The 17,276-nt window shown below is 35.8% G+C and overlaps 1 protein-coding gene across 3 annotated transcripts; it reads right to left on the minus strand.

Annotated features, from left to right (window-relative positions):
* Window positions 1-285: 285 nt before the first annotated feature.
* cnga3a (cyclic nucleotide gated channel subunit alpha 3a) lies at window positions 286-16,498 on the minus strand. 3 transcript variants are annotated; one of them, XM_056459107.1, is made up of 8 exons: window positions 16,398-16,498; window positions 13,402-13,503; window positions 10,408-10,539; window positions 9,979-10,038; window positions 5,594-5,848; window positions 5,352-5,453; window positions 5,169-5,275; window positions 286-1,691 (listed from the first exon to the last, which is right to left on the minus strand). In XM_056459107.1, the coding sequence occupies exons 1-8, from the start codon at window positions 16,496-16,498 to the stop codon at window positions 286-288; spliced, it is 2,265 nt and encodes a 754-aa protein (XP_056315082.1). The 3 variants fall into 3 exon arrangements, with proteins under 3 accessions (XP_056315082.1, XP_056315081.1, XP_056315083.1); XM_056459106.1 differs by having other exon boundaries at window positions 10,408-10,584; XM_056459108.1 differs by lacking the exons at window positions 5,594-5,848; window positions 9,979-10,038 and having other exon boundaries at window positions 10,408-10,584.
* Window positions 16,499-17,276: the final 778 nt, after the last annotated feature.

Here is a 17,276-nt window from a genome sequence, read left to right on the forward strand (position 1 = left end):
CTATGGAAGTCAGTGGTTCAAAGTTTTTAGCTTTCGCCAAAATAAATTCTTTTGTGTTCAACAGAAGAAAGTCTAACAGGTTTGCAACAAGTGAAGGGGTGGGTAAGTGATGACAGAAATGTGGGTGAACTATCCTTTTAACACAAATAAATGGCAATTAATACATCATTGTCATATGTCAAATGTATAAATAGATATGTATAAACAGTTTCAAAGTAACATACTATGTGTAGAAATGTACATACATAGGAAACCCCATTTTAGCCCCAAAGTCTATGCGGAGTACTATTTTGTCTTCTTCTCCTCTTCCTTTTTGTCCTCGATCACCTCAGACAGGTCTTCGGGCCGCAGCGTTTTCACTTTATTCTCCATGTTGGTGATCCTCTGCTTGATCTTGCCCTGGTAGGACGTGTACTCTGCCATCAGCTTGGCGAATTTGCCAGTCATAATGTCAAGGTTTCCCTCGAGGCGGTGAATCTTCTCCTCCAGATCTTTAGGATCAGCTCCTGCAGCCGCCACCGCTTCGTCCAGAAGATTATCCTTTCTTAAAATGGCCTTTCCTTTCTCCTCCAGGGCTTTTTTGGCATCGGGATACTCAGTAAGCGCTTCCACCAGGTCGTCTTTTGAGAGAGCAAAAAGGTCAGAGTAGCCGACGCTACGAATATTTGCCGTTCTTCTGTTTCCAGCTTTACTGCCTTTGATCCCAAGGATGCTGATTTCTCCAAAATAAGCGCCATCGCTGAGGACAACAAACTGTGTGATGCCATCATCAGCCACAACAGCGAGTTTTCCTTCTTTAATGATGTACATTTCTCGACCGATGTCGCCTTTTTTACATATATAATCTCCAGGACTGAAGACTTGAGGTTGCAGCTTCAACACCAACTCAATCAGAAGTCCGGCTTCGCAATCTTGGAAGATTCGCACCTTCTTCAGGGTGTCCAGATGGACGTTAATGGCGATCTCAGCTTTGAGCTTGTCTGGAAGATTCTTCAAGACCTCCTTCTCATCGCAGGTCTTCTTTTCTGTCCAGAGGTAGTCAAACCATTTGATGACTCTGGCCTCCAGGTCTTTGCTGACCTTACGAAACTGCATGTACTGCTTAATGGAGTCAATCTTGGCTTGGAATTCAGCACGGGATGCGTTCATGTTGGAGATCATGGCGCCGACATTACCGACAATGGTAGCGAAAATCAGCACGCCGATAAGGAAGTCCATGACTACAAATAGGTACTCGATGTCTCTGACTGGAGGCGGCGTTTCTCCGATGGTGGTGAGGGTGAGAGTGGACCAGTACAAACAGTAGATGTATTTTCTGGCCAGGCGTCCATATTCGGGGTGGCTGATGTTGGGATACACCCAGGTGTCGGTCCCAAAGCCGATGGTTTTGGAAATGGCAAAGAAGATGCAAGCATTCCAGTGGATGATGACGAGGATGTATAGCACGAGGTTGCTGATGCGGAAAATGTTGGGGTAGTTTGTTCGGGTTTCCGTGCGGTCGAAGAACTCGAAGAGACGAGCCATTTTGAAGAGACGGTTGAAGCGAAGTTCAGGGTTGTTGAATCCCACTTTTAGCATAAAGAAATCTGTGGGGATCATGGAGATCATGTCGTATTTGAACTGTGGGATTGTCCTGTAATTGTTTATCAGCTTTTTGGAGTCCTTGACGAGGAGACCCTGTTCCAAGAAACCTGTGAGAAAATGTAAAGAATACTTTTTAAAATGTAAGGAATACACTCTGCCTATTCCTTGGTTATTAGGGGCTGCCACTGCGGAATGAAGCACCAACTATACCAGCATATTTATGCGGTAAATGCCCAGTACTAAAACTTATACTGCGAGCCCTATCATACACCCGGCACAATGTGGTGCGACGTGTGTTGTTTGCTAGTTTCAGCTTGGTGCAAGAGTCGTTTTGACATTTTGCACCTCGCTGTTTAAATAACAAATGCATTTGCGCTCATATGTGCGCCCATAAACGATCTAAAAAATCTAAAAAAGGAGGCATGTTGAGGCGCATTGCTGGCGCGTTGCTATTTTGAGGAACTTAAATAGACTGTTCAATATACCAGATCAAATCAGGTCTATAGTCCAGCGCAGAGCGCGTTAGTTGTGCGCCTCACTTACACATTGCTTAATACACACAGGGTGTACAGCAATACGCAAATATCTTTACAAATGAAAAAGAATTAAAATATTAAGGATATATATAGGATATAATAAGAATTAAAAAGGATTAAAATATTACACAACATATTATTTCCTAGCCTACTTAAATATGAAAACCATACTTTCATGCCTTCTTCGTCTTGGTGTGCTTTTCCAGTTTATTCATGACAATTTGCTTTTGTATAATGTTATTATTATTAGCAGTATTATATTTATTATATGCATATTTATATTTGTTTTATTAAAAACAGGCTTAGATTTGCCCACCTGTCAGGTTTTAGACCATATATGAGGCACAGCATGTGTATTTGGATATAACTCCGTTTTTGAACACACTTCGTTATTATTGTTCATTTATTCATTTGCTGGAAAGTAGAACTGAATTTAGAAATAGTTTGAAACAAATCTTTGCGCTTAACAAATGAAATTATTATGTAGGCTAATGGATGTCTGTGCGTACAACATCTTTCCTTATCCTTGAGAGTGAAAGTGAAAGTAAACAATGAGGAGGCTTTTTCTCTCATTCTCGCGCTGCAGATGCTCTTTTTAAACTGTTTTCTCGCTAGTGAAGGGTTCAGTTTTTCCACTTACAAAGCCTGTCATGTAAATAGCAAATGCACAATGGCGCGATGCAACTGACTCTTAAAGGGAATAGGAGATGAGACTCTGACTGGTTTATTCTCAAAACACACCTATAACTCATTAAGAGAATAAGCTCAACCCCGTAAGACCATGCGCCACGGCGCAAAGCAGATTTTTCCGTTCTTAAAATAGCAAAAGTGGATTCGGACACACCTTTAATGTGTTTGCACCCTGTGCTTTGCACTTTGCACATGGATCGTCAAAATAGAGCCCTGCATGTCTTTGAACTGTGAGAGGAAACCGGAGCACCTGGGGGAAACCCACGTGAGCCATGGGGAGAACATGTAAACTCCACACAGAAACCCCAATTGGCCCAATCGGGACTTCAAGGCGTAGATGACTAAGGTAAGGAAATTTGGTTATTTATGTATGTTTGGATCTGTCTGATTGGTAAATCATATGATAGCTAATGCGGGACCAGTCGTGGTCAATCATAAGCATGTGATTCTCTCGTAATTAGTTTATAAATAAACTTCTCTTAGAGCAATTTAATGTGTACTTGATGAATGGCTACTTAAAAATTCTGCTTCCCTGGATTTATTAGGTATGTATTTGATCGGAATATTCCTGATCTAATACTCCCTTGCTCATTGACCAGGTGGGAGCTCTGGGCTCAATTATCCCCAAGCTAAGGGTTCTCTCCTGGGAGTGTGCACTCTTGAAATATCAATATGTCTAAAAATGGGGCACATTTTTGTAAAAAAAACAACACATTTTTATTTTTAATTGGGAAGTTTTTATTTTATAGCGGAGATGCCCAAATTAGGGCCCGCGGGCCAAAGTTGGCCCATGATTAGCTTTGATTTGGCCTGTCAACCCATTTAAGAAGAAAGTAAAAATGAAGGGGAGGGTATGGGGGGTGGGGTGATTGCCTTTAATAGAGATTGTCTTTTCCAATTTAATGCAACCTTTTGCTTGTTTGTCTTATTGTTGAGCTACAAAAAAGCAAGCTTGTATGAAATCTTTCAATTAAATGACGTGAATGAATCAGATTAAATTAAATGTGCATTGAAATCCATTGTGTTATTAAAGGAGTTTGTTTTCATTGTAATAAGTTAATTATAAAATGTGCAAAATTATAATGCAATAGTTAACCTAATATGATTAAAGTAATACCTTCTATTTATTTTTAAATATTATTTTTAAAAAATAGGAAATTACCCACAGCAACTTTGTAATCCAGTTTGCTATATTTACCTTCGGCCAACAGCCCTCAATTATGTTTGGTGTTTGGCCCTTCATAAGAAAAACTTTGGGCACCCCTGGTTTACAGAATAATCAAATCAATCCAAATGATTAAATGCAGATATCATGGTGCTGGCCAAGAGAGTGATTCTGATGGAGTGGAAATCCACGACACCTCCAAATTTTTTTAAATGGTTAGCTGAAATGGTTTCTGCCCTCAAGCTGGAAAGGTTACGTTTCTCTAGATATGGCAAACAATAGTTGTATGACAAAATATGGGGCCCCTTTCTGAGATGTATAGGTTTCTGTAATGTTCCTGTAATGATTTTTTGGTTAAAAAAAACATTTCTCTCCTTCCTTTTTGCATGTCATTCTATTTTGTTTCTTATTCCATAAGTCTGGCTGAGATTTTTTTTTTTTTTTGATGGTGCTGTATAATTGCTGTGTTGTCTGCTAGTGTTTTGGTGCATGTTCTAGTTAGTATCAGGTATTAACACTGTGATAATTTTGTTAACATATATACATGATGTACACTATTGAGTGTTATGTTTTTATAAAAAACAAAATGCAGGATGTCCGCGGTGTCTTAACATGTCCTAAATTTCAAAAACAAAGTTTTAGCCCATATATAGTCTTAAATTCATCCGGAAATTAGTGTTGTATGTCTTAAATCTTTTAAAAAGATCTTCATTTTCTTATGTTCATGTAAAGATACCTCAAACGGGCAAACAACCATCCAATCACCCCCAATCCATCTCTAAAACTTTTAACAAAAGTTTGATTTATTATCTCTGTTTACCAATATGGTTTAATTGTACATTTCACTATGTATTTATAGCTACCTGATGAGGACACTGACCTGAACAGACTGTTGTGAATACATTTAGATTATTAGAGTTATTAGAACTTGTCAATGAAAGGTTATGTTAAAAGAAAGTGTGTAAGCTACTTGTTTTGCTTGTTTTGACACATTTAAAATGTCTGTCCTAGAAGTAACTAATTAGATTTTTTTAATGAAGCAAGTACAACTATCCTTCATTTTTAGTAATGATTAAGTAAATGAAACCTGCAGAAACCAGGTCAATAATTAATTGTACATTGCAAAAAAAAAAGAGATAAGTTTGTAAGTGTATTTTATACAAATTAAAAATCTGAATAAAATGCCACCACACCTGTTCTGGACCTGACAAACGTGTCCGTGTAGTAGATTGCATCTGAAGTGTAGTCCAGGACTATCCAGAGTATTGTGTAAGTGTTCTGAAGCTCGTTGAAACAGGCCCTGAAGAAAAACAGACAATGAAGCAGGTGCTAAATCTCTCTCCACACAGCCTGTGAAACACAGTGAGTGAACAGACCTCGTCACCAGCATCATCAGGTTGTAAAACACTGGAGCTGCAATGATGGACAGCCATCTGTAATACTTGTCTGAAGCCGGATCCATGATCCACACTTCCTTCCTGAAACACAGACTGAATTATGGCCTGGCCACGTTCACTTCTATACTAAAACACAGCATCCATTTTAGATATTACTGTTAACTTTCTCCAATCTGACAAAATCCCACTACTTTTAAATATTTTGGTTGTGTCATACTCACGGCAGAGGAGGAGCATCTTTCTTTTTATCATCTTTTTTATCATCTTTCTTATCATCCTTCTTTTCGTCCTTTTTCTCATCCTTCTTTTCGTCTTTTTTCTCGTCCTTCTTTTCATCCTTTTTCTCATCTTTTTTCTCTTCCTTCTCATCTTTTTTCTCTTCCTTTTTCTCATCTTTTTTCTCTTCCTTCTCATCTTTTTTCTCTTCCTTTTTGTCTCCATCTTTTTTTATTTCCTCCTTTTTGTCCTCTTTTTTGCTGAAGGTAACATTGTTTTTAGTTGAATTAGCAACTAGTCTGCTGTCTACGGGTGACTACTGGGAACTAGCACTAGTATGCTCAGTTTTGCCAACTCATTTTCAAGCAGTTGAAAAAGACCAGTCAAGCTGTTACTAAAAGTTGCATATTTAGTGCATCTAAAGTGACATACCACCTTCATATATACAAGATGACATATTAAAAATGACTGAGAGGTATTGAGCTAACAGAACGTTTCAATTTACATACAGATTTACTTCTTTATATGACTTCTTATTAAATTTATTGATAGAAATTATTAAAAATGTAAATGAAAGTGAAGCAGAGAGTCCCATAATGCATTTCGAAAAAGTAGATAAAAGAAAAATCATAAATCGTTGATCCACACGGAATGAGATTTGTAGCCAATCATTGACAACATTTACATGGACATCAGTAATTGAATTATTTGGCTTAATCTGAACAAGACAATAATATGATTAAGGTGTTTACATGAGTTGCCTGTTGAATGTTCCTGTCATGATCCCGTTTTACACGTTATTGCACCACCGCGCTATCCACATTTCCTCTGGAGTTTCATGTAATTATTGGTGTTTCATTTTGATTTTGTCGACTTTAACTGCAGTTTGGCACTTTCACTTTCATTCAGGAACATTTCAGGCATGCCCCCCGTGACAAGCGAGATATCGGATGCGAGTATGAACTGCTGGAAGAGTCTAGTTTTAATAGAATTTCATACTGCACACCGAATGGGAGAAAAAACCTCTGCATTTTGCAATGCAGATGTTCGTGATGCCTTTACTGACTCAGTAGGTGCACAGAATAGTGTCAAACAGCCGTGTGTGTATAGACTATCCTGTCGCAAAATGCAGAGAAAAGTCGATAATAGTTTGATTGCGGTGTTTACATGTCTGTACTGCACTTCAATAAAGCGACTAAAATCGTCATACTCCACACGTCTTAATTCAATTTCTGTTTAGTTCGATTACGACCTTAATCAGATTAAATTAATCAAAAAATTGCTGTTTACATGGTAGACTCTTAATCAGAGTATTGTCTTATTTGTATTAAAATCAGATTATTGGTGTCCATGTAAATGTACTCACTAAGTCTATTTATTTATTTACTTATTTATGTAAATGTGTGTGAATATGTTTTTTTTTCAGTTTTTATGTTAGTCAGTAATATTATTCAAGAGCATGCAAAAGTTTATGCATTAAAAAATTATGTTTGCTGTTTGTTCAAACCACTTATCCGAAATGACCTGAAAACGCAATGCTTAAGTTTTTTTGAGACAACCTAATTGTTTTATGTTGAATCTACTTAAATTTGTAAAAACTAATAAGCTGACTTAATTTCTTCACATTGTCCCAACACAAATTGATTGTGTGGAACCCAACATTTTCTACAGTTTATGATCTATGTACAATACAGTTAAAGTCAGAATTATTAGCCCTCCTTAATTATAAGCCCCCATTTATTTTTTTCCCCAATTTCTGTTTAATGGAGAGATTTTTTTCAACACATTTCTAAACATAATAGTTTAACTCATTTCTAATAACTAATTTATTTTATCTTTGATCTTGATGACATCATGATGACAGTAAATAATATTTGACTAGATATTTTTCAAGACACTTCTACAGCTTAAAGTGACATTTAAGGGAAATTAGGCAAATTATTGTATAAAAATGGTTTGTTCTGTAGACTATCGAAAAAAAATAGCTTAAAGGGGCTAATAATTTTGACCTTAAAATGGTTTATAAATAAAATAATAAAACAAATAAGACTTTCTCCAGAAGAAAAAATATGATCAGACATACTGTGGAAAATTTTCTTGCTTTGTTATACACCATTTGGTTTAAATATTTAAAAAAGAAAAGAAAATTCAAAGGGGGGCTAATAATTCTGCCTTCAACTGTAAATGTACAGTTGAAGGCAGAATTATTAGCCCTCCTGAATTATTAGCCCCCCCTGTTTATTTTTCCCCTAATTTCTATTTAATGGAAAGAAGATTTTTTTCAACATATTAAAACTATTATGTTTAAAAATAAGTCATTTCTAATAAAGGATTTCTTTTATTTTTGCCATGATGACAGTAAATAATCTTTAACTAGATATTTTTCAAGATACTACTATTCAGCTTAAGTGCCATTAAAAATTTAAGGCAAGTTAGGGTAATCAGGCAAGTTATCGTGTAACGATGTTTTGTTCTGTAGCCAATCGGAAAAAAAAAAATATTGACCATAAAATGTTTTTCTAAAAACTAAAAACTACATTTATTCTAGCTGAAATAAACCAAATAAGACTAAGACTAAGACAAATAATATACTTTGTTTACCCAACAAATTGTTCTAATTGGAATCGCAATTTGTAAACCTTATATAAAAATGAAAACAATGTCTGGCCTAGTATATGGGCAACAGTTAGTTAAAGGTGCTTTAAGTAAGTTCTTGACTCTTCTAAAACATAAAAATACTTTAATATGTTTGCAGATATTTAGGAAACATGTTAAGTGCACATTCTTGTTTATCTGAAAAACAATTCTGAAGTCAGATATTCTGCTTTGAAAATGTGCGATATGTGCCGGAACATCTGTCTTTGTTTTGATCTCTTTAACCCACCCAATGCCAGTTTAGCCAATTCAACATTTCAGCACCCCGAGTTGCCTTGTTGGAAAACAGCGTATTTCAATCATTCACTCAGAAAGACTCTCAAAGCATGCATCCGGATTTGAGTCTCAGTTCTAAAGTTCAGTTTCAAAAAGTTTCTTTTATTTTTAAGATCTGAGGTGAACTATCTGCTTCTGCTTTCAGTAGTATGGCAATAAATGTCATGTAAAAAGGCATTCAAACTCACATTATTAGCATTTAACACTGAATAAAGCACATGAGGTGTATCTGAGGTGATCATTATCAGTTTTCTGTTTTTCAGCTGCAGGAAATTGGAGCCGTTTCTAATCAATTCGAGGTGTTGGTTAAAACAAAAACTAATTTTAATATGGAAAATATTCCTTCTGTCGCGTGCCGTTGCTTTCATTTAGAACACGAATTAAATCAGCCTTTAGACTCGATCATCAGACCTGGTCTTCAATCTGGCACTTGCATTTGTTTTGATCCAGGATTGCAATACCTAGTTCATCCACTGGGTGTCAAACTTACATACTGCACCTTTAACAGATATATTTTATAGTATAAAAATAAATATAAAGATTGTCCACTTACACAATGTACAGTATTAATATAGTCACTGAACTAAAGGAAAACATTGCTCACAGTAAATTTCTCTTAACGTGATGCATAATGCCTTGACAGAAAACGAGCACTAAATGATCATTCATTTTATGTACAACCTAATAAAGTGTATCGTAAATGTAATTTATATGTAATTAACTCCAGGCTGATGTGCTGCTTGGCTGGCAAGCGGTTCAGTGGTGTCTTCTATTCGTGTAATATAGAGTAAAATATATTCCTCCATTTGTTAGTCACTTTTAATAAGTTGCTGAATACATTTTAAAAAGTTAAACTTGTTTCTTTAAAAAAAAGAAGTGTATTTTAAAACATTGCAAAAAATGTTAAAGGCATAGTTCACTCACAAATTAAAAATAAATCACAAATTACCCACTCTCAAACATTTATGAGTTTCTTTTGTTGAACACACATGAAGATATTCTGACGAACTTTGTAAATCATTTTACATCTATAGCATAAGTCAATGGTTACCGGTTTTCAACATTCTACAAAATATCTTCTTTGTGTTCAACACAAAAAAAAGAAACTCAAAAGGTTTGACTAACATAATAGGTGAGTAAATGACGACGAGATTTTCATGTTGGGGTGAACTATCCCTTTAAGTTGGCAGCACTGAGTACACTCATGTTAACCAGCAGATGGCAGCATTAGCACTACCAATACTCGCCGAACACTACTAACAAACTAAGCCTTAGTACTATACTATAATCTACTGATATTAAATGAATACTTCAGAAACATACTGTTAAGAGTTTCTTTTCATTTAAAATCCTACAATCTACTGCCTGCATGTATCTAAAGACAGAATGAATATGTCTGTCATTTATAAAACACTATCTACTTCTATATTAAGTGGGTTTGTTTCTAAAGAGTACTTACTCATCTGTGTTGTTGCAGTTGTTCATATTGTAAACTGCCAGAGGCCAGGGATTGGCTTTTCTTGAGGAGCAAAAGGCATTCATTTTGATGTCATTATTGTTCATCACACTGAGGGATCAGAATCTAGGACAACCACTGATTTAGTATCTATGTCTACGGTGTTTCTATTGTGCAAGCTACTGTAATAGTATTGTACCTAGTGAAGGAAACATACATACTGTTTTCAGATTTGAACATCTGGTTAAACCCAATCTTTTTATTTATGTGCTCTGCTTCTGTATGAATCATCTGCGGGAATATTTCTTCACTTGTGCTGCACGATTCTCAGCACGATTCTTTCATTTTCAAGGCCACTTATTATACCAGTGGTATCTCTGACTGTCTGTGCAAAGAGAAACCGTACAGAAAGTCTTTTTTTTTTCAACTTACTTCCTCTTATGAGGCCTGTCGGGAAGGCCTATAGAGGATCGGGCATTACTCCCTCTGCTAGATATGTCTTTGAGGTCTGGTCCACGAAATCGCTCTAAGAAGGAGTCAGGACGCTCAACCTCTCTGTGAAGCCTGTGTGTGGCCCAGTTCCTCAGCACTATCACGAACTGAGTGAGCCTGCGAGACCCAAACATGTCAAACAGAAACATTTCTGAACACTTTATACAGTATGTAGCTTTCTGGTCGACCCATGTCAAATGCACACTCGATCAGGCTATGTGGCATGGCATCTAAAAGTTTTTGGGATTCGTTTTAATTATTATTTTGGATAAAAATTACCTCATGTAGTTTTAATCCTTTATGAGATTCTTTTTTCTTGAGCACAAGATAAGATACTTTAAAGAATGCTGGTTGCAGGCACCTATTGACTTCCAAAGTAGGAAACAAATGGCTATTCAAGTTAATAGGTCCCAACTTTAAGCATTTTTCAAAATATCTTCTTTTGTGTTTAACGAAAGAAAAAAAGTCAAGTAGGTTTTGAGCAAGGGTGAGGAAATAATGGCAGAACCTTCATTTTTAGGTGAACTGCCCCTTTAAATTAGATTTTGCTGAGTAGTGTTAGGGTTAGGTTTAGCCAGTAGGTGGTGGATGTCCCTGTCTTGATGAGTGTTCTGCTCTAGCTTTTATAGGAACATTCATTCATTTATTCATTCCTTTTCCTTCGGCTTAGTCGCTTTATTCATCAGGGGTCACCACAGCGGAATGAACCGCCAACTATTCCAGTTTTACACAGCAGATGCCCTTCCAGCTGTAGCCCAGAACTGGAAAACACCCATACACTCTCACATCCAAAACAAACTACAGACAATTTAGCTTATTCAATTCACCTACAGCGCATGTCTTTGGACTTGTGGGGGAAACCAGAGGAAATCCACACGAACACAGGGAGAACATGCAAACTCCACACAGAAATGCCATCTGACCCAGCCGAGGCTCGAACCAATGACCTTCTTACTAACATTTTTTCTATTTTATTTTAAAATGTAACTTAATCAATGTTTGTTTCATACAATTGTGGTCCCGTTTGCTGTATTTGAGCGCTGTCTTGCTTGTGTGATATTACTCAAAGGGATATTTCAGCCAAATATGACAATTTTCTGACCCTTTACTGTTCCAAACTTTTATTCTTTTGGACACTAAATAAAATAAATTGTGAAAAATTTGGGAACTGGAAGCCACTGACATACATAGAAAGATAAAAATTACTATGTAATGCCAGTGTCCAATATTCTTCAAAATATCTTTTTTTCCATTTAACAGATAAAATAAACTCAAACAAGTTTGAAACTAATGCGTGATGAAGAAATGATGACAGCATTTTCATTTTGGGTGATATATCCCTTTAACTATATCATATCTCATAAGTAGGCCCACACAGAATATGTGCTTGAAGATTTCCGCAAATTTGTAGCCCATCATTGAGTCTATTAATTTAGTTGTGTGTAAATGTGTGTACATTTATATTTATTCAGTTTTTAAATTAATTTCAATAATATTATTGACTAATATGAAAATTTTATGATTTATTTACAATACAGTTTGTAAAGTAATATTTTCTGTCTTTTGGGAGATTTATTATATGAGAGACTTGCTTTGTTTACCAAATAAGTGCATCTAATTGGATTTGCATTGTAAACATTAAATAAAAGTTAAAACGGTATTATTTTTTATTTCATATATTACGTTTTTAGTTATGTTACTCCTAAAATCATTCCACATAAACCTGCAGCTTTTTTTACAAAATTCTGCGCAGAAATAGCAAAAAATGTCTGCAGATTCTGTCTGGCCCTTGTCATAAGTATTAAAAACAAAACAAATAAAACATACAGGCCACATCTTAAACTATTTGGTGATTCAAGCACAGAAGCACTTTTGGAGTTTATTGATGTGCTGTGTTTGTTTTCTGCGTAGTGATCAGCCTGATCTCAAGAGGAAACAGCTATTTTACATACTACAAGTTGCAAATTCCTATGAATTCATAGGATTGAATTTTTTTTCAAAAATGTATGTTGTTTATAAGGAGGCATATGCCCAAACCCCAACCCTAAACCCAACCGTCATTGGGGGATGAGCAAATCATACTAAAATGTAGGACTGATATAAATTCATATAAATTAGCCACTGAATCAAAACGTTATGAATTGCTGTGATATTGTATGTCAGCTTGCAGATAGTTAAAACAACTATTACAATATTATAATAGACCATGAACATTGCACACCGCTGAACTTTAATTAATGGGCTTAAATAGAAAACATTTACTGATTGAATGCAGAGTGTCAACAGGATTTTAAAATCTCAAAATATCTTAAATAAAAAAGATTACCCCATATATAGTCTTAAATTCATCAAAGTATTGTATTGTATGTCTTAAATCATTTAAAAAAGGTCTTCATTTTCCTATGTCCATGTAAAGCTACCTCAATCCAGCCAACAACCATCCAATCACCAGCTTTTAGTTTGATTTACCTCTGTTTACCAATATGGTTTAATTGTAAAGTTCTCCATGTATTTATAGCTACCTGATGAGGACACTGACCTGAACAGTCTGTTGTGAATACAATTATATTATTAGAGTTTTTAGAACTTGTCAATGAAAGGTTATGTTGAAAGAAAGTGTGTGTAAACAACTAGTTTGCTTGTTTTGACACATTTAAAATATGCGGCCAAGAAGTAACTAATTAGATTTTTTTTAATGGGGCAAGTTAAAATCCTTAGCTTTTAGTAATGTAAAAGTCCAATACATTTCAATTTTGGCAGTCTGCTTGACGAGTAGTTTGTTTCTCTTCATTAGACTTGTATTGTAAAACCAGATGTGTCAATGACTGAACTAATGGGTTGCTGAGTGAGTGTGCATTTGACTTTGGCTAGTGCTAATCAGGGATCACATGACAAACTACATTCAGGTTTGGGTTTGGATGCTTTAGATGTTACCTCGCCATGGCCCCAGCACCTGTAAAAGAGCTTCTACTGGATCCCTCAGTGGAAACAATCCCCTGAATGTCAGAGGAGTTGTCGTCACATAGAGAATGAGGCCTGATGAAAAAAAGACAAAGTTGTTGCAGAATTCAAAAATCAAAGCCTATTCAAACTAAGCCATAAAAAGGAACAAAACAACAATAATTCTTTACACAGCAATCCTAATTTCATATAAATATTATAAAGTTTGTGCTCTACACTCAAACATCGACTTTTTAAGAGTTCATCCTTAGATGATTATTGATAATAAAGCTTGTTTGGCATGCTGTCCCGGGAGAGAGCCCTGATCTTATGAGATCCTCGAGCCCTGGGCTCCCTTCCGTTTGCAGGGCAAGAGGGGAGTTTGAGCTTAGGGAGATCTTGATGAACTCCCCCAATTTCTGGCTATTGACAGATATAGGATGGCTAAGGAGAGATGTACACTTGCTAAGAGTTTGGTATGTTATCAATTTGGTATGTTCAATTTACTTAGGTTGCTTGTTTTTGGACTGTGGGAGGAAACTGGAGAACCTGAGGAAAATCCACGTGAGCACGGAGAGAACGAGCAAACTCCACACAGAAATGTCAACTGGTTTAGTAGGAACTTTAACCGGAGACATTCTTGCTGTGAGGCAACAGTGCTAATCACTGGGCCCCGGTGTCGCCCATCTGGAAAGGAGGGGGAAGAAGGGGTGGGTAGGGGGGATTCTTCAAGACGAAGATACTAAGATAAGAAAACTCTGGTTATTTATAGTGAGTTAGGAATCATCTGATTGGTGAATCAATCGTGAGCTGATGCGGGACCAGCTGTGATCAATCATAAGCACGTGATCCTCTCGAAATTAATTTATAATTAAACTTCACTTTGCTGCTTGTTTAAACTACTTATTTAAACTACTTACTTAGTTGAAACAACACAATTCTTAAGTGTATTAGGGACAACTTTATTGTTTTATGTTCAATCCACTTAATTTGTAAAAAACGATTAAGTTAACTTAATCAAACTGTGTGGAACCCAGCATTTTTACAGTGTATAAATCTTCCAGAGCAATACAAAAACAATTATTATCTCACTATCTTAATTATTTCAGCTAAACAGTGTTTATTGAACTTGTCACAGTCTAATACAGGTGTGCAGAGAAGCTGTTATTAAAGTCAAAAATATATTTGGCTTGACAACAAATATGCATCATGTCCTGTTTCATATTGTCTCAGAAAAATTACAGTTTGGCAAACAGTCTTTAAGAAAACAAAAGTGAAGTCAGCATTAAATGAAAAATTTCCTCAAATGCATGTTATTGATTTCATGTTTCATTTTTTATTTTATTTTCTTTATTATATGTTCACTTCCTCTATCACATATATACCTCAACTACACCACATGAATGGCAGTACTTCATAACCCAACTAAATTAAAATAATAACAATGAAGACCTAACTAAAAAATGCACTCCTTGTATTCGATTGTTATCAGGGATAACTGAGATTAAAATGCACTAATATGTCATTTAAAAAATGTAATTACTACAAACAGTATATTGGCTGAAAAGTGTGGAAATTAAAAGGATAGTTAATTTATTCTCTCTTCACTTCTTCCAGACCAGTTCAAGTTTTTTTTTATTAAACTATACTGAAGAATGTAGGAAACCAGTAACCGTTGACTTCCATAGTATTAGTTGTTCATTCATTCCTTCTTCTTCAGCTTAGTCCCTTTTATAAATCAGGGGTCGCCACAGCAGAATGAACCGCCAACTTATCCAGCATATGTTCTACACAGCGGATGCCCTTCCAGACACAACCCAGCACTGGGAAACACCCATACACTTATGCATTCACACCCACATATACACTACGGCCGATTTAGTTAAAGCAGTTCACCTAGTGCATGTCTTTGGACTGTGGGGGAAACCGGAGCACCCGGAGGAAACCTCTCGAACCAGTGAACTTTTTGCTGTGAGGCGACATCACTACCCATTGCGCCACTAATAGTTACCAATTAACAACATTCTGTAAAATATCTTCTTTTGTGTTCAACAGAACAAAACAACTCAAACTGGTTTGCAACAAGTGAAGGCAGAGAAAATGGTGACAGAATTGTCATCTTTTAGTGAACTTTCCCTTAAACTGTAATCAAAAAAGATTACAAATGTTTCAATATACAGTGGCTTGTTCTCATACATTTTGATTTTGTAATTTTTTAAAATTCATAAATAAATGTTTTACAATTCTTTGTTGATCTGTTTCCAGTAGTTACTAATGATTATATTGTAATATATCTTATAATACTTACAGAGCCTGTTAGCTTTCATTTGTTATCATATTTGTTGTTTATGGAACCCAGTAACCAGGGTCAAACGCTTCCAGTGGACTGTATATCGTAACAAAATCGGTGCGTTTCAGGTCGGTTTTCTTTAAAAATCATCCATCTTCACTACCTGATTGATATACGATATGAAGAGTCTCAGATTGTACAAGAATCAATGCATTAAATTCAATTTTCCCGCGCCATGTCTTTAAAATATGAAAATGTATTTTTACCCCAGTATTTTCAATGGAGTTTCTGCGCTCGCCTACTGATTCTGACTGCACGTGCATGTAAACGGCTTTTCATCATCTGAACAACTAAATGAATGCTGAAATCTATTTAACTGATAGAATTTTAATAACATTACAACATCGATGCTGTAAAAGAAACCCAATGATGTTGAAAAAAGTCACATTAACCTTTCACCAGAAGTTTATCAGTAAGAGAAGAAACACTACCAGTGCATACACTCTAAAACATACAAATATATTCTGTACCCATTGTAATTCATAGATTATAACAAGTGAGATTTCAATGATATTTTTATCAATGAACTAGAACATGGTCATCTCAAATTTCATTGTGACATGAAGATGCAAAAACATGAATGTTGTATATAAAAAAGAAATAAAAATGCACAGTATGAGTCTCGATTTGTAATTCTTACCTGCTTGCACCATTTTCAGTGTGGTCCAGTTCATCTTCAGAGGCTCGGACTGATAGCCTGTGTTGTGACGGATAGGACTGTTCTGTACAAATCTTCGCCATTCTTATTCCTCTCTTTGCCTATTCTAGGCATCCAGCGCTTCATAAGACAAAGCACGACACCATAACAAAAGAACATGAATTATTAAACATTTAAAGCATGCATTTGATCCTACAAATTATGCACAAAGGCATAATTCAAGAAGGCTTTCAATGGACAGTAATTAATTAAAGCATTGCGGACAGTAACGTTGTCGCAGATCAACCCAAATATTAGCGGGTTTAAAATCTGAAGAGTTTATAAGAACGTTATTGACTTGATCTTTGCAAACACTGACAGCCTGCCATCTAAACACGCCGCCTAAAAATACTTGCTGCTTAAACACTAAATAAGATCAGCAGCCCTTTGCTCTGGTAGATCGCAACCCAGATGTACTCTAAAGCCACTTGATATAAAGGTACTTTCTACGTACTGTAGATCTCTAAGTAAATAGTTCATGTAAATAGTTTTGTGATTTAACTGAGTGGTAAACATATTAAACAGATTTATGTTAAAATGCAAAAAACAAAATGACAGAAAATATTGCAGTTGTAGACCAAAATATTAATTTTGGTTTCAGGGTCTTCGACCAAAAGAACGATGCTGCGCTTTCTCCATCTAATGATGTTTAGTTTTATCGTATAGCTGAGTGAAGATTAGTGTAATTAGACTAACACCACCAACGCTATTTGTGTAATCTATTCCAAATCCAGAACAATGCTAATGCTGAGGACAGTGAGCAAATTCTCATCTGCTTGATTTGTAGACTGTAAAAAACACAGGGTTCCACACAATTCATTC

This window comes from Danio aesculapii, chromosome 6, assembly GCF_903798145.1.
Source record: "Danio aesculapii chromosome 6, fDanAes4.1, whole genome shotgun sequence".
In the NCBI taxonomy this organism is placed as follows: Eukaryota; Metazoa; Chordata; class Actinopteri; order Cypriniformes; family Danionidae; genus Danio; species Danio aesculapii.

Bases quoted from the DNA above. Each gene is read 5' to 3' on its own strand.
- cnga3a (XM_056459106.1), bottom strand. From the start codon at position 16,498: ATGGCGAAGATTTGTACAGAACAGTCCTATCCGTCACAACACAGGCTA. The intron at 5,276-5,351 runs GTCTGTTCACTC...GTTTTTCTTCAG, and splicing joins CTGATGATGCTGGTGACGAG to GGCCTGTTTCAACGAGCTTC. The intron at 1,692-5,168 runs GTGTGGTGGCAT...ATTTTCTCACAG, and splicing joins GTTTGTCAGGTCCAGAACAG to GTTTCTTGGAACAGGGTCTC.